The sequence below is a fragment of the Ceraceosorus guamensis genome (assembly GCF_003144195.1).
Source record: "Ceraceosorus guamensis strain MCA 4658 unplaced genomic scaffold IE81scaffold_133, whole genome shotgun sequence".
Classification (NCBI taxonomy): Eukaryota; Fungi; Basidiomycota; class Exobasidiomycetes; order Ceraceosorales; family Ceraceosoraceae; genus Ceraceosorus; species Ceraceosorus guamensis.
Genome location: NW_020290128.1, coordinates 1 through 26,983, shown reverse-complemented (window position 1 = coordinate 26,983; position 26,983 = coordinate 1). Strand labels below are relative to the sequence as shown.

The window sequence follows — 26,983 nt, the reverse complement described above, 5'->3', positions numbered from 1 at the left end:
ACGGGCGACAGGTGGAGACCGCAGCAGGTGGCGCCTATTGGCTGCTGTGGAAGCTGCTTTGCCGTATCCGACGATCACATGCCACCCACAGGTGGAATCAGAATGCCAACACGAATAATGTCGGCTGCTGGACAATCGTGAATGACAGGCTGCGAGGCGCTCTGCGCCTCTTCCGCCCGAGTACCGCCCGCAGCACGCCTTCCTGTTCAACGCGCGCGCGCGCATAAAGGTCGTCTTCGCACATGCAAACACGCGTCCTTGACGACCATCATCATCAATGAATGCGTCCATCACCTCCTTGTTATTGACAGGAATCTTACTGGATCTTGATCACCAGGTATTCGAGTGGCGTTCCCACTAAGAAACTCCTTTGAATGCTTCGCTTGGTACTTGCCGGACCTTACACACCAGGCGCTGTGCGCATGTGGCCCCACTTCCGGAGACTTCTATCCGCGGATTGGCGCTCATCCGGGACGGAGTGCAGACGCCTGCATGCCTGCTGTACTTGGCCTTTCGCCACATCTGCGGCGTCATACACAGATGTGGCGCCTGACCGGAACATGTCCGTGGTCGTCCGCGGAACTCGATCAGACAGGCCGCCATGGACTTGCCACTCACGGTCATGGGTCCTCGCGCACCTCAGCATGTCACATCATTGATATCATCTGGTCAATCCTCTACTACTTCTTTCGCGATGCTGCTGATCGCCAGACACTCGACGTCTCGAAGGCCCTCTTGATGTACTGACGGGACTTCTCATTCTGCTGCACCCCTCGAAAAGAGCATTACCACCACGGTGAGATCAACGTTGAACCTTCGCTATCTCCTTAGAGTGGCAGCAATTTAGATGTATAGTGGCAAAGGAAGCAATTGGCATCATCAGACACATCGATCACGCTTCTCAGAACCCTCGAGATCTTGGACCGCTCAGCATGCTAGCACATTACAGGATGCCAAGAATCGTCTTACCAGCGCTTGTCCTTGCGATGCTGCCATTCGCGCTGGCAGTGGCCCCTACCCAACTTGCTCGCCGAGGCCCCCCTCTGAAACCTCGGTTCCCGAATCACGTCTACGGGTCTTTACCAAGCCGAGCTTTGGATCACTTGACTTCTGATCAAATTGGCAGCTCCGCAACTCAACTCGACTCCACGACTTCGTCTGCAAGGGCTTTGCAACCGTTTCATTCTCACGATTCAACCATTCGAAGTGGGCAAGTCGACCACTCTTGGCTGGACGAAGATCTCGAGCAGCATTTCTCTCCCGAGCTGCTCGCGTCCTGGCTGGCTGATTCATCGCCACGGGCTCAGCATCTACATATTCCCAACCGGCCCATACACGACGGTCATGATGCTCTGCTTAGCTCGTCAACACCAATGCCTGTACTCCAGACGCCGCGTCCGCTTGATCAAATACCTCATACACCACAACCTCAGACTGCGCAACGCGAGCACTTCCACTCGCCCAGTTATTTTCACAATGCTGCAGAGCCGCGTGTGTCCGATGGCGCAACATCTCAAGTGAGTAAGCACGAATGCTTCACTTGCGTCAATCTCGAGTAGCATCAGACGTTGACCTGCCTACCACCATACAGGTCGCTCTAGTGAGCGACGCCGACCGGAAAGAGAGGGAATACCACCGGTCTATGTTCAACGCGCAAAGGCTCCGGACTTTAGTCCGACAAAGAGGGACTGACGCAGGAAAGAAGCACCCCTCGCTGCTCGAGGCCATCATTGCCAAGAAGGCTCGTTCAGCAAATTTGCCAGCGGTGCCCCGGAGCGAGACGCACCTGAGGCAGATGCGAAAGTCTCAGACTCAATCCACGCGGCGCGCTGAGATCGACGCTCTCGCGGCTCGAATCAGAAAAGCTCGCGCCCCGCCCGACCCACCCTCTTGGGCAGAGGGTCCGGAAGAGCCATCGGGAAGGAGGAGTGCGAGCCTAGAACGACTGCCTTTGGGCCACGCTGTCGTTAAGCTGCCAGCCCATTCTGCATTGCCGACGGCATCTCGAAATGCTCCGGGCGCGAGCGCACATGCCGAGCATAGAGATCTGAACGATGACGCTCACACCACTGCCGCTCATGCGGTCCCCGAATCCTCTGAGCTCGAGTTTCATACGATGCACAAGCTCTACCAGCTGTTGGGCAACGAGCAGGATGCAAAGGAGAGAACAAAGATCAAAGCAGAGATGCGACGACAAGCCCAAGCTCTGGGGCTACCTGATGCTCCTGCTACGCTTCGACGATGGTACACGAGCACGGGGAAGCTGCCAAAGGCCGAACGCTCCATGACTGGTATGCACGGATTGTTCCAGCACCGAGACAATTTGATAGCGTCGGAGCAAGATACGACTGAGGTTGATACGAAAATCAAAGCTATTGCCGACCACGCTGGCGTGCCGATGCCCACATCGGCGCAAAGCTTCTACAATTCAACGTACAAGAAGCGAGTGAGGGACGGCACGGCTTAATTGCATCCAACCTGCTGTTCTGGGACGTGCTTGGACAGCGCCGCGTGTGGCGACAAAGTAGCACAGTGCAATGTTAGATTCGAAGTTTTGAGCGCCCTGGTAGTGGCAATGGCAAGAAGGCGAAGCTTGGATAGCAACAAAATGCCGCGAGCAAGTGGCGAATGGCGAAATGTTGAAGCGAGGTCCACCGCGAGCAAGTGGCGAGTGGCGAAATGTTGAAGCGAGGTACGCCGCGAGCAAATGACGCGTGGTCAATCTATGGCCATTTAGCTCCTCAATTTTGCGGAAGCTCAGAAGCCACTCCGCTCTCAACATTCTGGCCAGTACCGATCTCGCTACCGGAATCTGATGCTTCCTTGCTGCGCCACATCTGCGAGGTTTTTCTTATCGATGACCTCGACCCGCGTCTCGACAGATCTCCTGCATGCGAAATCTCTGCAACGAAGCAGCGTCGCACAGAGCTCTGTCAGCTGTCATTTCCCCCACTTACCGATGCGTCATTCTCCCAATTTGCGGATCGTCGTATCTGTGGGTGGCCCTAGCCGTTCAAATCGGTGGCGGGCTCCTGCTCTGACCGCCAGAGGGTGCCCATGATCAGCTGACAGGCTTGGCGTCGTTTCATCCCGATCTTCAGAGAGCGAGGCCGGCCAAGCATCGCTCATCACCGCTTCGAGAAGCTGCGGCTTGCGACGTGGTGGCAAATCCGTCCTCGCGATGGCCGCAAAGATCATTGGAAGGCTCTGAGTGAGCAAATGTGGCAAGCATGGGACTGGAGTGGCTAGGATGCCGCATACGTCCGTTCCGCCTGAGGGTATCGTGAATAGCAAGTGACCCTGTAGCCCGAGAATGCTACTTTAGCACTCGCAACGCTGACCCAAAGAGCATCATGGGCTGCACGACCCTACCTCCCAAATACAGCTCAATCGTGAGACAGGCCGCTGATGACAAGCTCCGTCAATCGCCGAACAGCTGTTCATCACGTCATGCTTTGCTCGCCGTCCAAACTTCTAGCAAGCTTCGCCTTGATCGGCGTGTTTGTCGCTCGTACGTCCCAGCTCGTCGCTCGCACCGCCGGCGTACCAGCTTCCTCGGTTGCGCACCTCGTTGAGGATGGAAGCCACGTGCCAGGCACACCTGACAATCTGCAACATCTTCATACGTCTGCGCCCTATCGCCCAGCAACAGCGTCGCGAGCTCAAGATCCAGCAAGGTCTGATGACGATTGGCTGCATGCAGACCTGGAGAAGGAATTTCCAAATCATTTGGTTAACTCATGGCTTCGCTCGCCGTCTCCTCCCCGACGAGAGAAAGGAGCACCTCTAAGCCCCCGACGTTCCGTAAGCGTTGCCAGCTCATGGTTGCAAGTGGATCCGGCAAGGCACTTTGATCCGCACCTGGTGCACTCTTGGTTGCATTCGCCGTCTCATGCGCGGCAAGAGGGGCACGAGGCAACCTCGAGCTCACAACGTTCTGGCAGCTCTTCCAGCAGTCCTGGATTCTCGTGGCTAGACGACAACCTCGAGCAGCACTATCCTTCGCACTTGGTCCACTCTTGGCTCCATCACCCAGCGCCCGTAGCTTCGCCCACGCAGACGAGTCACGCGGACGCCGACGAGTTCGCCGACTCGCTTTTGCGCACACCTGGCGGATCGCCCCTCACTTCTCCGCGCACTATTACGGAGCCATCTTGGCACACAAGGGACGCAGGCCCGCCGACGAGGACAGATAGTGCACGACCACCAAAACCGACCAAAAGCCCTCGCAAGCCGCGAGAAGCAAATAATATGAGCACTTTTTTCAAATACAAGCGCAAGCTTGAGAGCAAAGGCAAAGACGCATCCGAATGGAACGCAAAGATCATTGCTCTGGCCGAGAAGGAAAAGGTGAGGACGCCAGTGAGCCAGCACGACTATTACGTCAATATCAAGGGAGGAGGTTGGAGACAGGTGCGAGACAAGCGTGCTGCTGGCCGCGCTGCGGCTGCACAATTGCGAGCGCAGCCGACTCCACTCGGCAGCCTTAGCATGAAGCAGTTGTACCATCAGCGAGATCGTGCGCGAGCCGAGGGCAAGCCCTACGCTGACGTTCAGGAGGTGATCAACGCCAAGTCCAAGGAAAGAGGGCTTTCTGATGTGCCGAATACTTTGAACGGCTTCTATAATCGTACTCGCAAGAAGACGAGGCTACCCGACGAACCGCGTGACAAGTATCAATGGACAGGCATGACTGTTCTCTACCGAGCAAAAGAAGCCGCAGTCAAGCAGGGAAAGGACACTCGAGTGATTGACGAGCAGATTGGTCAAATCGCAAAGGAGCGCGGAGTGCCTTTTCCCAGATCAGCGAGCCACTTCAATTACATGATCTGGAGAAAACGCGTACTTGAGAAGCAAGCGAAAGAGGAAGCGGCGCGGCATGACGCTGGCCAACAGTCATCGGAGCGCTCTGCGCAGACATCCGACCCTGCAACGCCATCCTTCTACAATGCGCTCAATGCTTCGCCTCCCGAAGGTACTTGATGCCCGCTAGCAGCGGTCCCGCCTCGAAGCACACGATGCCGACCTTTCTGAACATTGCCCCTGGAGCTTTTGCGCTTCGCAATCACGATCATGTTGGCTCGCGGAACTGAGGTTGAAATGTTCTGACTGTCGCAGACCGTACGATCGAATCGGCAATGCTTGTTGTAGATGATGTGGTCGTGAAAGCCAACTCACGACTAGTAGTCGATGTCATGTATAGTACGTTCGGATAGGATGGTTCGCAAGCATCCATGCACACACGGGAGCGTGGGACTCATGACTTCGCAGGTCACCATGTAAAATCACGTGATCAAATTTATGCATGCGTCGCTTGGCTCAGCGCGCGCGGATCAACGTTTCTGTGTGCCTCTATAAGCGTCTCTCCATCTCTATCTCTCTCTCTCTTTCTCTCTCACACACGCTCGCTTGCCATCTTAAGCCATCATCCTTGGTGCAGCTCACCTTTCGAACGTCCTAACGTCCTGAAACATCGCAACGCCGCATCTTTTCGGCACTCAAGAGGTCGAGAAGACGATCGCATGGGCGATATACCTGTGCTGAGTCCTTGCACATAGCGCCGGCAGACCGCTTTGCCTGGCTATGATCAGTCACCTGGTACCAGCGAAGTGACCACACGCTCGTCGCCCCTCCTTCGTCAACACAAAGCCCAACTTCACTCGTTCAAGCTCAGCACAAGGAAAGAGTTACCGTCTGGCTGCCGACCTGGTGCTGCTGCAAGAATGTCCGCCTTGGCTCGCCTGTCGCGCTTAAGCGCTCAGCGCAATGTGGTCGCAAACAGATTAGCAAGTCCGCGGAACAACTCCCTTTTTCGACCGCAAGCACGGCTCAACAGAGCTTTCCTACCGCTCGAAAATGCTGCGCTGGCGAGAGGCATTCATGTGCGCGCCATTAGCTTCAGCTCAGTGCCTCGAGCCGCGTTGCGAGCATTTAGGGTGCCCGCTTACGCCTTTGGTGCCGCTGGAGGGGCGTTGGCGTATGCTAACTACAAGGTAGACGGTGAGTGAATTTGTGGGATTGTCACAGAGCTGTCATGACCAATGCAAAGCTTACCCTTCTGCTGCTCAACGTCCGTCAGAATTTCGTGGCTTCATGGGCGGCGTGCTCGATTCTGCCACTACCAAGGCAGGCGACTTGGCAGAGACGCTAGGAATATACGGCTCGGACGCAGCCTCGGCTGTCAATGGGGGCCTGGCTGACCTCAGCAAGGGTGCCTCGGAACTTGGAGAAGGTTTCAAAGAGTGGTGGGCTAGCGTCGAAGCTAAGCAGAGAGCTAGGCAGGAGGCCGCGGAGGCGAACAGCGGTGGTGGCGGCGGAGATCGTCAGCCAAGCGAGGGAGATGAGGAGCCGAACAACGGAGGCCCGGCAGGTGCTGCTGCAGCTTTAGCTGCGACTCTCCTTGGCAAGGCGGCCGACGACGAGAAGGAGTCGGAGCAGGAGGGCAATGGACCGCAGGCTAACAGCACCACCGCAGAGTTGCAACAACTCACTCGCAAGCTCATTGAGGTCAGGAACATACTCAAATCCGTCGACCATGCCGATGACACCTTGACCCTGCCATCAATGGTGGTCATCGGCTCCCAATCGAGCGGCAAATCGTCGGTGCTGGAAGCTATTGTCGGTCATGAGTTCCTTCCCAAGGGATCCAACATGGTCACGCGCAGGCCTATCGAGCTCACTCTTGTCCGCACAGAGCCAACCCGCGCAAGCAGAGGTACGCCGGTCGAGTACGGAGAGTTTCCAGGGCTGGGTCTCGGCCGCATCACCGACTTCAGAGCAGTCCAGAAGACGCTCTTCGACCTCAACATGGCAGTGCCTGCGGCGCAGTGCGTCTCGGACGAGCCGATTGAGCTGCGAATCCACTCGCCGCACGTTCCTGACCTCACAATGATCGACTTGCCGGGATACGTGCAAATTGCAGGGATGGATCAGCCGGAAGAGCTGCGAGAAAAGATCTCGACGCTATGCGAAAAGTACATTCGGGAGCCCAACATCATCCTCGCCGTTTGCGCTGCTGACGTCGACTTGGCCAATAGCCCTGCCCTGCGCGCTAGTCGCAAAGTGGACCCACTTGGTCTGCGAACGATTGGTGTCGTTACCAAGCTGGACCTCGTTCCTCCTGAAGAAGGCGCCGCCATCCTACGCAACAACAAGTATCCGCTCGCGCTAGGGTACGTCGGTGTCGTCTGCAAGGGCATGACAAGCGCTTTCAGAACATCGAGGGGACACGATGGAGTCAGCGGAGAGGGCAACGTTACTAGAAGCGTCTTGCAAGGAGAGAATGACTACTTCTCGCAGCATGCGGAGCACTACCTGGCCGCGAATGTGCGCGGACGCAATGCCGGACAGGCGCCCCTAACGGGAACCGAGACTTTGCGGCGAAGGCTCATGGCTGTCCTTGAAGAGAGCATGGGCTCATCCTTGCACGGCATCGCCAATGCGGTACAGATTGAGCTTGAAGAAGCTGCGTATCAATTCAAAGTACAATACAATGATCGATCGATCAGCGCAGAATCGTACGTGGCAGAGACGATGGATGCGCTCAAGGCGCGCTTCAAAGACTTGGCGGCAGGTTTCGGCAAGCCCGAGGTTCGCAGTCTTTTACGGACAGCCTTCGACGACAAGGTCATGGATATCTTGGCTCAAATGTACTGGACGGATGCGCGCGCTTCCGAACTCTCGCAGCTGGCGGACAATAAGAAGTTGACGGCGCAAGACCTGGACAGATATTGGCAGTACAAATTGGACGCTAGCACCAGCGCCCTCACGAAATCAGGCATCGGACGACTCAGCACGCAGCTCGTTGCTGATGCCGTCAGAGCGCACATCGACGGTCTCGCATCTGCGGAGCCCTTCAATCACCATCCCGACGCTGCTGAGCGCATTGCCGGCTTTGCGAGTGCCATCCTGCGAGAGAGGTTCGGCATCACTGCGGATCAGGTGGAGAATTGCGTCAAACCATACAAGTACGAGGTGGAGGTAGAGCAGGTGGAGTGGGAGGATGGTCGTCGAAGAAGCATCGATCTGCTCGACAAGGAGCTCAGGATGTGCGATGAGGCGCTCAAGAGGATCCAAAAGGCTGTGGGCTCCAAACGTCTGAGGGAAGCCGAAGCGCATGTCAAGTCTGTCGAGGAGAGGAGTCGCAAAGCTGCGTTGGCCAGATTGAGGGCTCGTGAAGGTGCTGCGGATGCTGCAGATCCAGCGACGTCCGACGCGCTGTTGGAAGAGTCCGATCCTACACAACCTCACTACAATTCCGCACTGCTTGCCAAGGCGAGAGAGTCGACCTTCTTGGCGGACAGGAGCGCAATACTCAAGATGCGAGCTGCAGCGCTGCGGGCCAAGAGGTGCAAGACGGGAGGACCTGAAGCCAAAGCTTTTTGCCCAGAAGCCTTCCTCAGCGTCGTAGCCGACAAGCTAGCGTACACCTCGGTCATGTTCATCAACATCGAGCTTCTCGCAGAATTCTTCTACCAATTTCCCCGAGAGATCGATAGCCACTTGATCTACGATCTAGGCAAAGAAGAGATTTCCAGATTTGCGAGGGAAAACCCAGACGTGAGGAAGCATCTCGATCTGCAAGAGAGAAAGGAAAAATTGGAAATGGTCATGGAGAAGTTGGATGCTCTTGTCAAGGTATGTCGCGCCGCCACGGCACCTTTGCACGATCTTTGCGAATATCACGCTCATGTAACAATCCGTAATACACCCTCAACAGGTCTACCAGGAAAAACAGGCCCCTCAGCGCAATTCCTCGTCCAAGTGGGGCTTTTTCTGATTTTTGATCCTTGCAGATTTTCTACGAACCTCACCTACTTTGAGTTCTCTTTGTTCACCGACTCGCATGTTCACCGTTCATACCCCCCCACCTTTCTTATGTGCTTGGACCTGACGACCACGCTGTACTTTTGTTTCGGAGGCTCCTTCTGTGAATGCATCACCTTTCATTTCGGCACCCGACTTGCGAGCACAGTGGAGCTGTGGCAAACTATGCAAGCAGGAGTACATCTATCCATTTCAATTGCGCGTGTCGATACCTACATTCTCGGAGGCCATCCACCTGCACTTTGGTCTCCTCCAGAGGTGACATTCATCCTTGGCACCGCAATTTTCGTCCGCGCTAAACCCAGAGGTTGTTGCCTCGTCAGGGCTGTAGGAAGGGAAGAGCAGGACGGACCAACCAGCAGGACCGCCGCCTCCAGCAACTTCATCAGCGTGCTCATTCTCCCCAGCCCTTCGATGGCCCCTCCTCTGCACCCTCTTCGATCGAGCTCGTCGAGCCGCTTTTCCACTCCCTTGCCACGTCTTCTTGCGCTTCTTTGCGCCTGTCGCGCCCGCTGCTGCGGATACAGCTTCCGACGCGTCCAAAGTCGCACGATGCGCATCGTCGGCCTCTGCGGCCGAGCTCGAGGAGTCTACGGACATGGCGTCTTGCTCGGTGCCATACCCAACCAAATCGCTCGGGTTGTCGTCGATTTCCGAGGCTTCATCTTCCGCCTCGTCGCGTTCCCGCACGACTCTTCTCCGACGAGTCACGCCCGACTCAGCTCGGTCAGTCTTGCTCTCCTTCGATCGCCAAGCGACGCAGCTCCCTTGCCAAGCGGTGCAGCTAACAAAGGCCCAGGGCATTTCTGCATCACACCTTTCGACGTCCTTTTCGCCCTCCCGTTGCTGATTTCTCTCTTTCGGCCCTGCCGCCTTTCTGCTTTGCGTTGCCTCGAGTCCCTGGGCATCCACATCTTTCTGCAGGGAGCAGAAAATGCTCTGCACTTGACTAGGGCAAAGGGGACCCTCGTAAGTGATAATCTTCACCCCATGCGCATAGGCACTGAGTTGCTCCCACTCCTCCGTGGGCAGCCTGCAGGTATGGCTGGGGCGTGCGTAGGTACGTATGCTGCGCCGGGGCAGAGGCAACACGCTATTGTCTGAGTCGGCATTATTTCACCTCGAGTCTGCTCGCATACTGCTCACCATTCCACTCCCAAGCTGACAAGCGCGCTCCACTCGGATATGTGCTGCCATGTCTGATCCCATTGATCCAAGCACGATGCATCATCGAGAGATGACTGGTAAAAGTATGACAAGTTGGGTACCCAAACGTCTTCCATCTCCTTGACAAGAGGTCGTGTCGAGAGGTCCAATGCGATGGGCAGGGGAACTGATATGACCGCACACACCCAGCAGAGAGGAGGATAAGCTCACTGCTCTACAAATCATGCGTTCGCCCAGAATGACTCACAGCTCTGCTGGCCATTCCAACAACCCACCACTTCCCACGAGGCATCCATGTCGCTGTTCCTGTGCGAATCCCACCATTGTAGCGCTCTCTTGACCCTTTCGAAGCCCTTTTTTGCAGGGGCGAAAGATTTGGCTCTAATGTCAATGTCGATGCGAAATCTTTCCACTGAGCCTGAGCGTCGATCCGAATAGCGGCCTGACGAGGTTCGACAGAAAGAGCTTGGTCTGCCCACCAAACCTAGTGAGAGGTAGGTGCTTCTTTGGACCGAAAGGTGCAATGTGCCTGGGAAGTGTGTCGCAATAAGGAAAGAGTAAGCGGAAAGTAGGTTCGACAAGAGCTTCAACCAATCACGTAGAGAATGTGACAGACGCACCGTCCACCAGGGTCCACGTATCCCCATCGCTCGAGCTAGCGGTGCTAGCGATCAGAGTCAACTCATCCTCTGGCCTCTTGGCCATTTGTAGTAGGACGCCATTCGTCAAGAGATCCGAGATGCGCAAAAGGATCAGCGCCGGACTGCCGCTCAAGTTTGCCAGCGATGGAGTGAGGGGGGCATCGAGGTTGGATGCGAGTGCGGTAGGTGCTTTGCTGGATGAGGCATGCTGAGCATGCACGCTGGACGGCAACGAGCTCGCGGTCGGCATGATGATCTGGAGCTGTGTTGGCGTGGGCAAGATGGATGTGGTATGGAAGCGGAAAAGATCTCAGATGATGTCACGTATCACGGGGATAAGGCACATGAGCTGCCACCGCCGCCGCGTCGACTACTTACGCAGTGAGCGCCCACCAACTGTCCCGTCACCCTCTTTTGCAGCTCATCCAAGGCCCTCCCTTTGCCCTTTCCTTGCTCAGTCGCACAGGCTTCTCTACATGCATCGTCGTGAAATGTGGATAGGATGCGCCGGGAAGAAGCGTGAGCCAGCACGGATACGGGATTCCTCTTTTCGTCCGCTCGGAGTGCGCTTCTTCGACGTTTGTGCGTTGATTCGGCGCTGTACATTTTGAGAGGCCCGCTGCCTTTGAGCAAGGTGCGTGTTCCGCGTTGCTGGTCGATCCGAAGCTTTCAGAGTGAGGGTGGTCCTACGCGATGCTTTTGAGGGAAATGATGATCGACAAGCGTGGATGGGCGAATCTGCTCTTGACCGCATACAGATGGGGGAACACATCACAACACCTAACAAAGTCACAAGTCGGTCGGTGAAGTGAAGCCGCGGCAGCAAAAGGTGCGAGAGGATCACACACGTGATCTCACTGGCCATTGTCTATCCCTCTCGTACGACAGACGGGTCTCATGCCCGCGCGTGTAAAAAGTCGCGTGACACGCGTGGGCGCGCGCAGCCAGGTCCCCGTGGAGATTTTCCGCGCACAGTCGTGAGTCTTATCGTGAGTCTTATAATTGTGAATAGCGACTTTGGGGGGCTTGATCTCGGTCGCTTGTTCGCAACAGGCTGCTGCTGCATGCATGTATGCTGATAATCAGCGGCCTCAGCAGCGCGCACGAATCGGCAGGCAGTCAGTCAAGCGGACACACACTCATCAGACTGGTCATCTGATCTGATGTCCCCATGCCCACACTCTTTGACTGCACAAGCACAAACAGAAGGAGAGGATACTGGCAAGATGCAAGCACACTTGGGCCACTCACACTGCTCTCGTGCAAGCGAAGCTCGAATCGAGTCCTCGCTTCTTTGGCATGTCCGGTCCGGCATGATGATTTGTATTAACAATATCTTGTACCTATCACATTTCTTACCGAGTATCCTTGATCACGACTTCTGCAGCAATGAATTCGACGGTGACTTCTGCGCTCCGTGCAGTTGAGTAGTGAATATGGAGGCGACAGTGCGCTGATGCCCGAATCAAGCCGTGCAGCCGGCAAGTCATGCATTTTCGTTGATGCAGATCAGATATGGCCCACGAGCACAAGCGCACGCTCACCCTCACTCAAGCTAGACCTCTTCTGCATGACTGATTTGAACATCCCTCCGTAGCTGGTGTGACTCAATCAGTGTGGCCAATATTTCGATTGACTCGCATGATCCATCTATCGTGACCCAGACATCGTCCCACATCACCCGGCCACGACTGTGACTCGAGCAAACGCCAGCAGCAAAGCTTGCCTTCGTCGCACGTCCACCCCGCAGTCGGCAGACGTATCGTTGCTGCTCTGGCGGACGATCTTGATTTCATGGACAAGCCAAAGGAAGCTACACGTGACTAGAGTTTCGGACCTTGATTTTTGGACGGCATTCTTGATTTGCATAGAGATCCGGCATCTCCTGCAGCCTCTGCATCGACTTGCGGAGCGATTTGAATCAAGAATCCTTGCTCGATGCTTCACAGTTCCATTAGCGGCACGACCGTTGAACTTCGAGGGCAGGGAGGCAGAGGGGCAATACCCCTGGCTATATAGCAGAATCAAGAGCTTGAGCGTGCCTTATCCTTGTCTATCATTCACATTGTATATCGCAGACGGGAACTGGGAGCATGCAGCAAGATTCAAAGTCAAAGTTTCAAGATTCAATGAGAAACGCGCCCCGCGCAGGACCCAGTATAGGTCGGTCGGATATACAGTAATAGCAACTCATGCCGCACATCAGCTGCTGCATTCGAGATTTTTAGTGTACGCTACGGTACGCGCCGCTCGTCACGCGCGTCACGCACAATCAAGCGAGCAGGATGGGCTGATTTTTGGCACGCACATGCAGCATGCAAATCGCCATGCAGCTGTATATGTATATATATATGTATATACACGCACATCAGAAGTCTATAGCAGCAGCAGCAAAGGGCCTGTCATCACGAGCGAGCCTGCGACTGCACGCATGCATGCTATAATCCTCGCGCGCGCGCGCTTGACCACGGCCGCGCGTGAGCTGATTATTTCGCATGATATTTGAGTTCTTCCTGGCGCGCGCCGCGCGCGAGAGCGCTGCAGCCAGCTTTTCCGCAGGGAAGCGCTGGAGCAGTCAAAGTCTTGTGTTTTTGAGCTTATGGAGCACGTACGCGCGTATACAATGCACATCAACAAGGCACGCCGCGGCGCACGCACGCGCGGCGTTCACCGCGGAATCTTCGGCTTCCAGCAGCAGCAGCCCATGCAGATGCGCTTATTCTTGGACCACTTTTGAACAGCAACGTCAATCGGCCTCGTCTCGCTCGCTATGGCTGGATCTTGCTTGCCTTGCGACCCCCGTCTCACCCCCCATTTCCCTTTCCCTGCTGTCTCTCTCTCTCTCACTCTCTATACCGCATCCACTGCAGCGCTTCTACCAGCCCGCGCGTCTCCATCTTTCTCAAGTGACATTTCTGCTCTTCAGCAATACGCCACGCAACGCCTGAGCAGACTATCCACGGACCGCGGAATATCTTCTTCCTAGGCGCGATATTTCAAGTGGACCATTCAGTGAACAGCACGCCTCGCCTGAGATCAAAGCCTAAAGAAAATCAAGTTACTTGTACAAGGTCAACGGCGCATACAAGATCAGAAGGCCGTCGCTGCTCGGTATACCGCTAGACTCATCACCAGCATCACGACGTGTGGGCCCTCGTTGTCGGTCCGCTTCTCGTAGCACCACCTTCACACGCGCATCAGTGGCAAGCTTCCCTTGTTCTCGCGAGCGACTCTCGGCATAGAACAACGCATCGCGCTTGACACCACCCCAACAAGACTGCAAGCACCTCGATCTCGACCGTCATGGACGTCGTTTTGCACTACGCCGACGAATGGGTACTGGACAGAGCCTGGGCTTGGGCTCTACCTTCCATTCCAGCTCGTCTTGCTCGAGCAGGTCAGGCGGCCAAATCTGCCGAGTCTCTAGCAGCAGCCGCACGAGCTACACCCAGCGCTATTCAGAACTTGACTCATGGTGTCCTCAACTGGACCAGCAGGTCGAGTGCGGGCAGCGGTGCTCGGGACGCCACAGCCAGAGCGGCACAGCAGGCTGGCTTGGCAGCTCAACAGGCTGCTGCGCAAGGATTAGAAGAATTGGTCAACTCGAGCAGATGGGGCAGAGATCACTTCTTGAGGTGAGTCTATGCGCAATTTTTTCGTGATCCTGGCATCAGGCTTCTTCTTGAGCTTGAGCAAGCGGGACGAAAGGGGCAGATGGTGGGTAAGTGTCCGCGTCGAATTTCAGCTGCTCACCGCACATCATCTTTCTCTCGCTGCAACAATCTAGACAATGCATCTCGCTCTACGCCATCACTCTGGTCGGCATCATGCTGCTGTACTTTAGCTTTGCCGGTCTCTCCTACTACTTTTTCTTCAACCACGACATGAAGAAGCACCCGCGATTCCTAAAGAACCAAGTGCGGCTGGAGATCGAATCATCCCTGAGAGCGTTCTTGCCGCTGGACATTCTCACCCTGCCATGGTTCGTCGCGGAAGTGCGAGGTCACTCTATGCTCTACGAAAACATCAGCGATTACGGCATCGCCTACGCCATCTTTAGCGTGCCTTTCTTCCTGGTTTTCACGGATGCCTGCATCTATTGGGTGCACAGATTGGAGCATCATCCGCGCCTCTACAAGCACATCCACAAGCCTCACCACAAGTGGTTGGTTCCAACACCCTTTGCCTCCCACGCTTTCCACCCACTGGACGGATATGCGCAATCATTACCCTACCACATTTTCGTCTTTTTGTTCCCTCTGCACCGATACATCTACATTGGCCTATTCGTCTTTGTGAATTGTTGGAGCATCCTCATTCACGATTCCGACATGATTGTCAATTCTCCGCTGGAAAAGATCATCAACGGACCTTCTCACCATACGCTTCATCACCTCTATTTTAACGTCAACTACGGACAATACTTTACCGGTTGCGACAGGTTGGGCGGATCCTACAGGCAACCCAAGTCGGAAGACGATCCGCTGCATGATGTGGTCAAGAGCGAATCGAAGAAGGCGCAATGAGCGGCGAGCGTGAGCGAGGCAGGCGGGTAGGTAGGCAAACAAAGTTTCCTCTGCGCCTCTCTTCGCGCACGCCTCGTCCACTGGGAAGCGTTTCTGCGCCGCATCATCGACTCCTTGGCATCGTCGCCAGCTTACTGCAAGCTTCGACATTCCATCTCAGCACGAACCAATTACCTGCATCTCGGCTCGATTGAATGGTGAAGAAGGAGAATGCTGGCTGCATTGGGTTCTGTGCAGATTCGACTCAACGATTCCTTTATTTTTACCTGCAAGATGGTCTGACCAGATCAGTGTATACCGCCAGACATTCAAACGTGCCCCCCTTGCCGTTCCTCTCAAGCCCTCTTTCTCTTTCCCCGCCGTTTGAACGATCTCTCCATCTCGCGCGTATGAGTGTCCTTTCGAATACAAATACCAATCAGACTCGCTTCCTGCAGCTCCTTTCAGGCGACCCTAGCGAGTCGCATGGCCCGCACGAGAAACCCTCTACTGGTTGGACTGTGACACTTGAGCACGCACAGACGGCTCGCTTTAGCGCTTGATTTCATTGATGCGCAAGCGCAAGACGCTGGCTGAACGGAAAGAGCAGTCCACCGGTCTGCTCTCTCTCTCTCCACAAATGAACACCTTTTGCACTGATTGGCAAAAAGGTTGGTGAGTGTGGCACCTCCCCCTTCCCTCCCCTTTTGCGCTCCGAGCGGACTTCGTAACTCGAGACTCGCGACTGACTCGGAGTCGATTTTGCAAGGTTCAAAAAATCACGGACTGTGACTATAGCTTTTTGCGAATTCGCGATTGTGACTCAACTGGTGAGTTAGTTGGCCGCGGAAGGATGGGGAATCGTACAAGTGCATGCACGCATGGCCTCTGCGCGTCGAGTCATCCGATCCAGTCGAGAATCGAGTTCCACGAGTTTACCAGCTGTAAGCTAGCTGCATGGCAGTCGTTACGCACACGCACACGCACACGCACACGCACACGCACACGCACACGCACACGCGTGCTCAGCGGACAGCTTGGACGGCCGCATGAACGAAATGACGGCGACCACGTCCGCGGGGCTTCGTGAGTTTTAGCGTCGAATGCATGGCCACGCACGCACGCACGCACGCACGCACGCACGCAAGGGTTGCTGCGCGACACCGCTTCCTGTACCCTACCCTACCCTACCGTCCACATCGGACCGAATGGGATGATGGACCATGCGGTGCGGTGCGGTGCGGTGGCGTCCATCCATCCGTCCCCGCTAAATTCACCTTTGCCTTTGCTTGTGTGCACGGCAACGGGCTAGCTTGGCTTTTCAGCGGAAATGCTATTTACTCGCACTTGCTGCTGAGCTGCACGAGGTTAATTATGGTTGCAATCACGATGGCTGCCTGCTGCTGCTGGGCTCGCTCAGCGCTTGCCGTTGTCGCACTTTATTGGGAGTCGTGAGTCACAGTGATGGAAGTCTGTGTCACGAGTTCGCGATTTGAGTCAAGTGCTGTTCGTGATTGCGACGTGTGTGCGTGCGGGTATGGTGTGGCCGGCGCCCTCAAGGTGGCAATGTGAATGAAGGGTTTTGCACATTCGCCTAGCTGCCTGCCTGCCTGCCTGCTTGCCTGCCTGCCTGCTTGCCTGCCTGCTTGCCTGCCTGCCTGGTTGCCTGGCTCCCTCCTTCGCTTGGCCATGTTGGAGCGGAAAATGCGCTGGAGGCATGCATGCAGGCACAATCGGGCGGGGGCGTTGGTTCGTATGCTATGATAGGGTTCAGAGGGATTGCTGTGCAATCACAATGGCACGCTCAGCAGCATGGACTCAGCACGCCGCTGCTGCGTGGTGACTCCGCGCACTTTGACTGTGACTGTGGCTGTGACTGTTGCCCCTCTCCGCTTTACAAGTACATCGACTTTTTGGTCGGGTGCCCATGTGGTTTCCTCCAGTCGGCAAAGCGGCTTATTTTGAATCGAATCGTCTCTTTTTGCTTGCTCCCACGACACGACACGTCCAAGTCTTTCGCTCTCGTTTGTCTGTCACACTCAAAAGCGAATCCCACTCACGTCCTGCAAGCTCACAAGGTACAGAGACAAAACGTCGAGCTCGACACGATAGCAGCGATGACTTCTCACGAATGGCGCGCTAGAGCGAGCTCGCCGGACGGCGGCAGCTCTACCTCTACCGCGAGCGCGACGGATACGCAAGGTTCGTGGGAACGTATCCAGCCAGAGATGAGCAGAAAGAGAGCGGCGGAAGAGGCTGCGGAGGATGTGAGGAGCATACATTCGAGCGAATTTGGTGCGCGAAGCGAATCGGGAGGCGACGGCGACGGCGACGGCGAGACTGGACGGAGCATGGCTGGAGAAAGTGTGCAGCTGATCCCACCTGTGGAGAGGATGGATCTCTCATCTGCGGAGGAGGCGCAAGCTGCTGCTGCTTCACGGCGATCCTCCGAGGGTTCGAATGGCGATCGCACGCTGGACGCCGCAGCAGAAGCAAGAAGCACACTCGAGAGCAGCAGCAGCAGCAGCAGCAGCAGCGCGGCGCAACCTGCCTCGATGATGGATCCTTCGCCTACGCCCCCACCCCCCAACGAAGCGACCGCAAGACGCATGGAAGAGATTCGAGATCAGCTCGTCAGTCTATTGACCAAGCATCAAGCTCCTCGTGCAGTGCTTCCCCCGTCGGGCATGGACGCGTCCACGCCGACTGGCGACAACGGCTCAAACCACACCTCGAGATCTGGCGCTTCCACGCCCACCCAATCCGGCATAGCGGCGGGACGCTACACTTCTTCCGAAGTTTTTGGCGGAGCAGCCATATCCATCGCGACTCAAAACAGCCAGCGAGGCCCATCAGCAACGCACGGAGCAGCGTGCGAAATGTGCGGAGAGAACCTCAGATCGTCCATCAGATGGGTGTGCTTGGACTGTCCTGGTGGAAAGTGGAACGCTTGCGATGAGTGCTTTGGAATGGTGGTGGATGAGAATCATCCTCACCATACGTTTGTCAAGGTGATGGGAGCCAAGGATGTCTGGAGACCTCAGCAGCAAACTCAATTGGGATCCAGAACGCACCGCAATGCTTCGTCAGTCAACGAGTATGCAGATCCAAAGACGATCTTTCATCTGGGTATCAGTTGCTCAGCTTGTCAGGGCGCTATCATAGGTGCCAGGTACAGGTGCGCTACTCCGGACGAGGCATGCAAAGGGGTCAATCTGTGCGAGAATTGCGAAGCTAGTCCTATCGCTCCACATCCACGCGACCATCCGTTGCTGAAGTACAAGCTTCCCATCGATTCGTGCAAGGAGGTAGACCTTCTAGACAGGACAGCACTGGACGGAGTCATTGCTGCTCTGCTGCAAAATGAAGAGAACGATCCGATGGAACGCAATAAAGTCAATCCTCTCGCTCTGCTTGCAGCACCTTCCAGGTTCACACCAGCAGGTCGGGATCCTGTCGAGCCCTCCATCAGCGACTCTTCTGCAGAATGGCAGGAAATTCCTCCTAGCGCCGCTCCGACACGTCAAGAGGCAGACCCTCGGCGAACACTTGTTTGGCAAGCGCAAATGATAGAAGATGGAGAGACACCGTGGGGAAGCTCGGTACAACCGGGCGCGATCTTTGCCAAGTCGTGGAAGGTGCAAATCCCGGACGAGTCACCAGCCTGGAGCAAGGGAGCACGTATAGCGCGTCAAAGTATGCCGACCCTTTCTCGACCCGACAGTCATACGCTTCGGACGGTATCGGACGCCACGATCTGGCCAGGCAGCGTGATAACCATTACGCTCTGGAATTTGAGAGCTCCAGAGCTTCCAGGCACATACGAAGAGAGCTGGAGATTGGTGGACAATACGCTGACGGGCAACAATTTCGGAGATCCTTTGATCGTGCGGATCCGAGTGCAGCCTTATGCGCAGACCGCGCAGCAAGAGGCGAAGCAGGTCGATGCGGAGATGACGGCTTCTGTGCATATCAAGTCTGAGCCGCCAGGAAATCGGCCTTGCGGACCTGCTCACAGGCCCATGAGCAAGTCCACGTATGGGCTAGCACCTTTTCAGGCCACGATTCTCACCTCCACCAGCAGGTGGGGTCCCAACGAGAATTACACCGATGCTTGGAAACCTCGCATGGTGCCTGAAGGAGCGACGATAGCGCACAGTTGGCAAATCAGAAACTCCTCCACTCGCTCTTGGCCCTTGATAGACGCCAAAGGTCCAACGAACAACATCCGACCAGACTCGTCCACCCTTGCCCACACGCTTTGGGGACGCACTCTGCTCTTGCTAAGGAAAAGCACCCGATCGGCTCTGTGTTGCGATACGGACGATGCGAGCTTCTCGATTCCTCAAAAGACGCTTTCGCCAGGTCAAGAAGCTTGCATCACCATTCGAGGATTGAAGCTTCCCGCCTTTCCCACCAGCGAGATGATGAGCACCGTATTGGTCGAAGAGACTTGGCAACTCGTCACCAGCGACGGCATGGAGATTGGCGAATCGCTGTTGATCAGTCTGTTCATGCGCAAAAACGAGGTGAAAGAGGGCCAAGGCAAGGGTCAAGGAAAGAACAAAGGCAAAGCAGCGCAGGTGGAGGGGGAGGACTTCGAGATGGACGGTCCGCATAGCCATTCTCTGCCGCCGCCGCCATCTGCTTGACCACAGAGCACCCCTTCAACTTTTGGTATTTTTTTTTTTGCGTGCTGGTGAGAACGTGCCGTACAGAGCGTAGCAGAGCTCGCCACGCTCCGCAAATCACAGATCCGTGCTCTCCTCTCACTGTACATACATTCCTTGCAAAGATGTGTAGCTATACGAGGTTCCTTGTCATTCCCTTCTCCAATCTCTTCCCATCTTACACCGCATTGTGGAGATCGTAGCCGCCACAAGATCTGATCAGGGTTCCCGTTCCTGCGCAATGCGAGCCTGATTTGCGCCGATGCGCTCGGGTCGTGCTGCGCGCGTACGCCAAGTTGAAACCTTGCGAAGCTCTGTCGCTCTGCTGCGTCGGCTCTCCTTTTAGCTCCTTTCGGAAATGCACACACACCCCACTCGTCGGAGCGTCATGTTGCGAAGCGCATGTAGCCTGCGCAGTCGACCCGATGCATCTGTGCGAAATTCTTTCCAGAGCTCCTCCGCCGACCTTGCAAAACCTTGCTTCGCCGCAATCACATCAGAAGCGCGTTCCTGCATCTCTCGCTCGCTCCAGCTCGCAGATCGCGTTCGACATGCTACTCATCCGATCCCAGCTCCGGCCAGTATGCGTCACATGTCTGCCTCTTCTTGCACGAAAGAAGCCATCGCAAGAAGCGCAGCGCCTCGCTTGGCCAAGATCGAATGGATGCTTCCTCATTCTCGCTCTATCCATCTTTCGACGCGAGGACCGACAAAGGGTAGATATGGTACTCTGGCCAGACTTGCGGAAGCTTTGGCAGCTGTAGACCTATCGACGAGGAGCGAGACGGAGAGGATCAGTATTTTGCACCCTCTTTTTCTCATTCCCTCTGCCGTTCTGGTCCAGACCCTAGCCCAAGCGCATACAATTCGAGTTTTCCCTCTGCTAGAAACTGAGAGTGAAAATTGACAAACTTACCCGGCAACCCAACACCAGCCCAATCCGGCAAAGAAAAAGACGATGGGCAGCCACGTGAGACCGAAAAAGCTGCGCCAAACCCACAGATTGAGCAGGTAGGGAACAGATGTGAGGCTGATTTGAAGCGCGTGAAATCGAGCGATTGGCTAGGCAGGCATTGGGAGAAGGGGAGGAGGGTGAGGGGGGGGGGGGGGGGAAATGTTTGCGTCAGCATGCGCCACGAATGCATTCTGATCCCATGCACCATTCTCTGCTCGATGGTGGCAAGGGCTTGGCATGGCTGTCAGTGAGCGCGTGTATGCGCTTCAATCCCAGCTTCTTGCCACTCTACGCCCGCGCCCGATGCCAAAGACTTGACAATGCACTCACATTCTCCCTCTCCAGCGCCAAGATTCCCAAAGAGCTCAAAGGGGGTGCGGCATAGCAGACCGCACAAAGCCTATTGAGCGGGACTCCACAGCCTGTCCTGTTCAAGTAATACTCTTGATCCAATCCCTCCTCCATATTGTCGTGGTCGCGTGCTTGCGAGTGGACGTCTGACCAGAGGAAATTTTGAGATGGAAGAGGAGATAGAGAAGGACGAGAAGAGGAGAGACGAGCTTCGGACCAACTATACTCCAGCGGCTGGGGAAAACGAGGAGAGAAGGATTGAGGTGCTGGATGGGGAGAGGGGAGAAAGGGATTGGCTTGGGAAGAGGCGAGCGCGTTGGGTTCGAAATTGGGTTTGGATGCAATGCGAGGGCTTGAGCTCGCGCTTGACTGCGGTGCGATGGATGATGCGGCAGATTGGGACGTTTGCGTTTGCGTTTGCGGTTGTGTTTGCGTTTGCGGAGAGGGATTGGATGCGAGAATAGTCATCTTCTTCTTCCTCCCTTTCGAGTCTTGAGTGTGACTTGCGTCGATTGGACCGCTTCTGATGCTCTGCAGACCGCTGTGCTGAATGTCCAGCAAGGCACAAGTCAGTGGGTGTACCCAACTGATTGTCAGTGTCGTAGAGCTGGCCAGTTGCCAAGGGAAGAGGTCAAGGGTCACGAATTACGAATTACGAATCACGAATGGAGGAAGCGGAGGTCGAGTGGTGCGTTGCGCTGTCGTGAGGAGCCAATGGGGATAGGTAAGCGAAGACTGGTCGCGCAGGTCAGCCCCGTGGTTGATCCCGTGCCGCTTGAGTGGCTTGGGTCAGTCACGAGTGGCGCGCTTATTCAAGATTCACGATTCAGGCAGGCAAAATCAAAAGTCGATGCGAGGCACCATCACGTGAGCACCAAAATGAGCGCAAGCCGCTCGCCGCGTGCTGGTTCGTAACTGCGTGCTGCTTGCGTATAATTTGAATCAATTCTGATTCGATTCTCCCATCTTTTGGGCCCACGACTCCACCGGACGCACTCGCTCCCCACCACATCTCGTCACACCGTAGCGCATACACTCGGCACCCTCTCGCGTTGATCAGCATAGCGTACAGGTGCCCCTACCCAGACAGCATACAAGATGAACGCAGCCAAAGCCTCTGCCGCCTTCGGGGGAGATGTAGAGGGGCAAGGCGGATCGCAGTCTGCTGGTGTAGCTTCTTTCTCCTCCAGCGGGACCCTAATGAAGTCCAGCACGAGCGCGAGCATGAACGGGTCGTCATCGCTCACATCGTCTGCTACTCCTACCAAAAGCGGTTACGCAGCCCGTCCAGCTCGTCAGCAGATCACGCAAGCCAAGCTGGACGCGATCCGTTTGGCCAACGATAAAGCATCTCAGAGCGGCTTGACGTACAATATCTGGTACAACAAGTACAGCGGTGGGGATCGGGAAGATACAATGTCGAACAAGATCAAGAGCGAGACGCGGGTGGATGTAGCTCGAGATAGCGGTTGGACGCGGGCAGACACAAAGGGGGCAGGTGGAGGATTTGTGTGCCTCTTCTTTGCGAGGGGTTATTGTCCATTGGGAAACAAGTGCGATTTCTATCATCGTCTACCCGAGGTCAAGGATCTGCCCGAACAAGGTCGAGATGTTTTTGGTAGGGAAAAGCACGGAGACTATAGGGACGACATGGGCGGCGTGGGCTCGCTGGAACGCGTCAATAGAACGCTTTACATTGGACGCATCGTGGAGGAGAACGACGCGTTTTCGAGAGGTGGCGGTCAAAGTGGCGCAGCGAACATGTCTCAGCAGAATTGGAGGGATGTGGGAAGGAATACGACGAGCTTGACCAGGGAACAAAGAGAAAAGAAGAGGGAAAAGGAGAGAAAGATGGGAATGAGCGGGACGGAAATGGTACTGAGAAGGCACTTTGGAGAGTTTGGAGAGATTCAGAGGGGTGAGTGGTGCGATTGTGCTTGCGTGCTCAAGTTCGATGCTTGAGCTCCACGAACATCCTCCTTTCCACGGATGTCCTCGCCTCGCAGTCAAAGTGCTGCACACGCGTTCTTGCGCCTTCGTGACCTACACTTTCGAATCTTCGGCTCAATTCGCAAAAGAGGCCATGTCCAACCAATCGCTGGACCACAACGAGGTTTTGAACGTGCGATGGGCCACGGATGATCCCAATCCAGGAGCTCAGAAGAGGGATCACAGAGAGAGGCAGACTTTGGGAAGCGAGAGGATGTGGGAAAAGATGAGCGAGGAGCAGAGAGATGCGCTGAGAGGGCTGCACAGGCTCGAAGGACCGGTCGAAGCAGAAGGCGATGTTGATGGGGCACAGCAAGAGGATGGTACGCAGATCAAAAGGCCAAGAATAGAAGAACACCCATCGACGGAGATGACGGACGAAGAGTATGAACAGCTGCTAAGGGAAAACGAAGCGGGATGGGCATCCATGGGCGGTGAGCCTGCGCAGAACGTTCCGGCGCCTCAGCTTCAAGCTGCTGCAACACAAGCACAACAGAGCAAATTCATCGACCTTGCCACCCTTGGAGATCTTCGAGGGCTCGTGAATCGCAGTCAAGCCAATGGCAAAGGTAGTGTGGTGGGCCATGGTGAAGGAAGGAAAGCCGAGCAGCTCAAACAAGCTACACCGGCACCAGGCGGCGCTAGCGCACTGGGAGGTTTGGCCAACTATGCGAGCGATAGCGAGGACGAGGGGCAGGAATAGCGATGTCTCTTACGAAGCCGGCCACACGGAAGAGCTGTATCAATAGGAACAAACTTCGAAATGCACTATATTGGCAAAGTCGGCCAGTCGACCAGATACGACTGATTGTCTTTTACGATGTCTGCGTCGCTATGCGATGCTAAACTTTCCCGCTCGAGCAGATTTTGGACTTGGAGCCTCGTCTCAAACTACCAAGAGATTCGCGAACAGATCGCATCAGCATTCAAGACTGGGTCTTGCATTCAGAGCGCTGGAAAGTCATGCGGAACCACAACGAGCGCCTATTGGGCTCAAAGGAACGAGGCAGAGGATCATGATGGTTATTCGTACGAGTCGAATGATGAGAAAGTGATTTACAATCAAGAAATCAAAGGAGACGCAGGTACCTCGGCATGCTACAAGAGCCGCGTCGAGAGCGAGGAGACTCTGATCGAATGGCTGGTCACGTCGACGGAAACGCTGCTTATTGGTGCCGCTTGGAACGTGCGCGTTCAGCCCCAAAGGTTGGTCGCTCGCATATGAGCATTGTAGCGTTCTCCCTTGACTCCAATATCGGCGCTGCAGAGCATTGCGGAGGATAGGACATGGTCAGCACAAGGAAGAGGGACGTATAGCTCGGTAAGAACTTTCCATTGGGGCCCCTTTGACGAAGCAAACTCACAGCAACTTTCGAATCTCTTTGCTCTGCTGAGCATCCAATTCGAATTCGGGCTTTGCGCTATCGAAGTTCTCCTTGATCCTTTGCAACTTGCTGGTCGCGGGCAGAGGAACAATGAGACGTTTTTGAGGCGATTGAGCGATCAGCCAAGAGAGGGATTGCTGCGCTGCTGTAGCTGGAGGATTGTGCTTGGATCCGTATTCAGCCAGCGCTTCTCCCAGCTTTACGTTGCCCGCAAAGTTCTACAAAGTGGCGAGATGAGCGAGAGGAAAGAGGTGAGCAACGAGCGTAAAAGTGGGGGGGGGAGGGAAAGTTTATCGGCGCTGATCAGGCATTTTGAAGCTTACCTCTTCGCTGAAGCGATCTTGATGGAGTCTGATATCGCCCTCTGGAAGATCCGCTCGACTCTTGAGCTGACCGCTGAGCATTCCCTTTCCAGTGGGACTGTAAGCTATCAAGGGAATCTCTAGTTCTTCCACAGCTTTCAGCACGCCATTATCCTCCACCGCCGTCTCCCACAAGCTGTACTCGTCCTCGATCGACGCGACCGGCGCAACCTTGGCCGCTCGTCGAAGAGAATCGGCGCCCATTTCCGATACGCCAATGTACTTGAACAGGCCCTCTCCCTTTAGCTTGGACAAGTTCTTCATCTGATCCTCGATCGACACGTGCGGGTCCACCCTGGCCAGCTCGTAGATGTCAGGCACATCGCCTCCCAGCTCTTCCTTGATCTTGATCAGGTCTCTTCGAACATTATCCTCCTTCGCATCCGTTCTGATACCCGCAAAACCTTTTGCTACATATTCCTCCATGACGAACCCGCCCTTGATGCTCAGCACCACCTTTTCTCTGAGCTGCGGATACTCTGCGAAAAAGTTCTTGATGAGACGAAGATTGGCCCAAGCGTCGTTGGGTGGACCGTAAAAGGCTCCACCGTTGAGCAAGAGCTTGTGAGGAGATGCGGCTTCTACCGCCGCTTTGATCACCTGCAGAATATCACCCGACGTCTCTGGAGCGGCTTTCCACGTGAAATGCATCGTCCCAAAGGCGATCTGAGCGATTCGAATGTGCTTGGCATCTCCGCCGAGAGACACGCCTGGGATGGAAGAGGACATGATGGGGTATGTTGGCGCTCGTAGAGATGACGAGTGGGGAAGATGTTGGTGTTGCGATGCGAGTATGCACAAGGGAGCACGCTCAGGACAAGTGTGAATGTTGGATGGTATGCGTTGCTGAGTTGAGGAAGAGGATGAGGGATGGCGAACATCGAGATGATGGAGGGATAATTGGGAATGCGCTCCATTTATAATCCCCGCCCCGAAGTCGCAAGTCGTGGATGCTGGATGCTTTGCTTCGCACCACTTCAAGTGGAGGCTACTTTACTGCATCCCACCTGCGCAACCAACTATCCCCCCGTACAAGCCACCACTACCAGCTCACACCGTCGTGCACACGCACTTGCACAGCGCGTGTACGTGCATGACCACCGCTCATGACTCAGGCTGACTCTTCTAGCTCACACCACTCGTGACTCTGCTCAAGCCCATCAGGCAATTGTGTCATCTCACGCGCACGCGCCATCGCAGCCGCATCCGCACACGTGATTACTGTATGCTCAGCAGTTGAGTCACATCACATCACATCACATCACGTGTGTGCTGACTCGTAGTGGATAGATGAGCAGCCGGATTCATGAGTCACAAATCAAGAGCATTCGAATGGCGAGTGAAGCAAGCCACTCAGTCACGACTCACGATCGAATCTCTCGACTCCGAAGTCACGACAAGCAGGTATATGTAGTCACCATGCAGTCATCGTCACTCAGTACTCAAAACTGTTGCTGCTGTTGTGTCACATCACGCGTAATCATCACCGCATCACAGGCGCACGGCGGCGCGGCGCGGCGCGGCGGGCGGGAGGATCGAGATGACATCACGTGACTGTCATCCCTGCGCTGCAAAGCCATAAGCACGCGTTCGACGCTCCTCATCACACGCAGAGCCGGCGGACACGATCAAGCACAAGAGTCACAAGTGAGTTCAGTCGTGAGTCACGAGTGTTGCTTTGCACGCTCTAGGGTCACTCTACTCTTTAGGAACACATATCCACGATTCATATTCAAACATTCGGAGCGCAAAGCTCCAACCGTATCTTTAAGCGCGCGCGCGCTTGTCAAACGCGCCCATTCGTTCAAACAGCTTTCAAAACTTTCCAGCAAAGCTCGCCGATGTCCACTCCATCCTCCGCCATGCAAAGCTTAATTGACGACTTCGCAAGCAAACTTGTCTGGCATGCAGCGTACGAGCGTCATTGTCTCGAAAATGTCTGACTTGCAAGCTGATGATCGAGCTCTGACCACCTCAGCTGACAATTCACCTCGTCGAATGAAGACGAGTTCGTGACGCTCGATCGCGGTGCGTGGATAGGGCTGACGCGCGCAATTACCTTGCAAAACCTCGGTGATAGGGGAAACTAACAGCGAGCGCGACACTCGAGTGAAGTAAGCGCGAGGTACATT

At 55.3% G+C, this 26,983-nt stretch overlaps 9 protein-coding genes across 9 annotated transcripts; 6 read left to right on the top strand and 3 right to left on the bottom strand.

The window, feature by feature from the left end:
- The first annotated feature begins 840 nt into the window (after window positions 1-840).
- On the top strand, window positions 841-2,573 carry IE81DRAFT_41150 (hypothetical protein). Its single transcript, XM_025517318.1, has 2 exons — window positions 841-1,517; window positions 1,592-2,573. Exons 1-2 carry the CDS (start codon window positions 933-935, stop codon window positions 2,465-2,467), a joined length of 1,461 nt encoding a protein of 486 aa, XP_025366401.1. The 5' UTR covers window positions 841-932; the 3' UTR covers window positions 2,468-2,573.
- Window positions 2,574-3,161: 588 nt separating this feature from the next.
- On the top strand, window positions 3,162-5,027 carry IE81DRAFT_41177 (hypothetical protein). Its single transcript, XM_025517319.1, has 2 exons — window positions 3,162-3,290; window positions 3,386-5,027. Exon 2 carries the CDS (start codon window positions 3,409-3,411, stop codon window positions 4,981-4,983), a length of 1,575 nt encoding a protein of 524 aa, XP_025366400.1. The 5' UTR covers window positions 3,162-3,290; window positions 3,386-3,408; the 3' UTR covers window positions 4,984-5,027.
- Window positions 5,028-5,389: 362 nt separating this feature from the next.
- IE81DRAFT_369249 (hypothetical protein) lies at window positions 5,390-8,955 on the top strand. Its single transcript, XM_025517226.1, has 3 exons — window positions 5,390-6,000; window positions 6,080-8,637; window positions 8,720-8,955. Exons 1-3 carry the CDS (start codon window positions 5,724-5,726, stop codon window positions 8,777-8,779), a joined length of 2,895 nt encoding a protein of 964 aa, XP_025366399.1. The 5' UTR covers window positions 5,390-5,723; the 3' UTR covers window positions 8,780-8,955.
- Window positions 8,941-11,488, bottom strand: IE81DRAFT_369248 (hypothetical protein). The gene is made up of 5 exons (XM_025517225.1): window positions 11,013-11,488; window positions 10,614-10,896; window positions 10,241-10,522; window positions 9,973-10,159; window positions 8,941-9,895 (listed from the first exon to the last, which is right to left on the bottom strand). The coding sequence occupies exons 1-5, from the start codon at window positions 11,238-11,240 to the stop codon at window positions 9,019-9,021; spliced, it is 1,857 nt and encodes a 618-aa protein (XP_025366398.1). The 5' UTR covers window positions 11,241-11,488; the 3' UTR covers window positions 8,941-9,018.
- A 2,272-nt stretch (window positions 11,489-13,760) lies between these two features.
- On the top strand, window positions 13,761-15,257 carry IE81DRAFT_41088 (hypothetical protein). The gene is made up of 2 exons (XM_025517316.1): window positions 13,761-14,269; window positions 14,422-15,257. Exons 1-2 carry the CDS (start codon window positions 13,938-13,940, stop codon window positions 15,158-15,160), a joined length of 1,071 nt encoding a protein of 356 aa, XP_025366397.1. The 5' UTR covers window positions 13,761-13,937; the 3' UTR covers window positions 15,161-15,257.
- Window positions 15,258-17,045: 1,788 nt separating this feature from the next.
- On the top strand, window positions 17,046-20,253 carry IE81DRAFT_326737 (hypothetical protein). Its single transcript, XM_025514902.1, has one exon. The coding sequence runs from the start codon at window positions 17,257-17,259 to the stop codon at window positions 19,789-19,791; it is 2,535 nt and encodes an 844-aa protein (XP_025366396.1). The 5' UTR covers window positions 17,046-17,256; the 3' UTR covers window positions 19,792-20,253.
- A 228-nt stretch (window positions 20,254-20,481) lies between these two features.
- On the bottom strand, window positions 20,482-21,229 carry IE81DRAFT_295164 (hypothetical protein; the record flags this gene model as incomplete). The annotated part of the gene is made up of 3 exons (XM_025512083.1): window positions 20,482-20,575; window positions 20,726-20,871; window positions 21,095-21,229. 3 exons carry the CDS (start codon window positions 21,227-21,229, stop codon window positions 20,482-20,484), a joined length of 375 nt encoding a protein of 124 aa, XP_025366395.1.
- Window positions 21,230-22,084: 855 nt separating this feature from the next.
- IE81DRAFT_326734 (hypothetical protein) lies at window positions 22,085-24,113 on the top strand. Its single transcript, XM_025514901.1, has 2 exons — window positions 22,085-23,033; window positions 23,122-24,113. Exons 1-2 carry the CDS (start codon window positions 22,214-22,216, stop codon window positions 23,805-23,807), a joined length of 1,506 nt encoding a protein of 501 aa, XP_025366394.1. The 5' UTR covers window positions 22,085-22,213; the 3' UTR covers window positions 23,808-24,113.
- Window positions 24,104-25,795, bottom strand: IE81DRAFT_326733 (Aldo/keto reductase). The gene is made up of 3 exons (XM_025514900.1): window positions 24,813-25,795; window positions 24,469-24,707; window positions 24,104-24,365 (listed from the first exon to the last, which is right to left on the bottom strand). Exons 1-3 carry the CDS (start codon window positions 25,578-25,580, stop codon window positions 24,299-24,301), a joined length of 1,074 nt encoding a protein of 357 aa, XP_025366393.1. The 5' UTR covers window positions 25,581-25,795; the 3' UTR covers window positions 24,104-24,298.
- Between the last annotated feature and the right edge of the window lie 1,188 nt (window positions 25,796-26,983).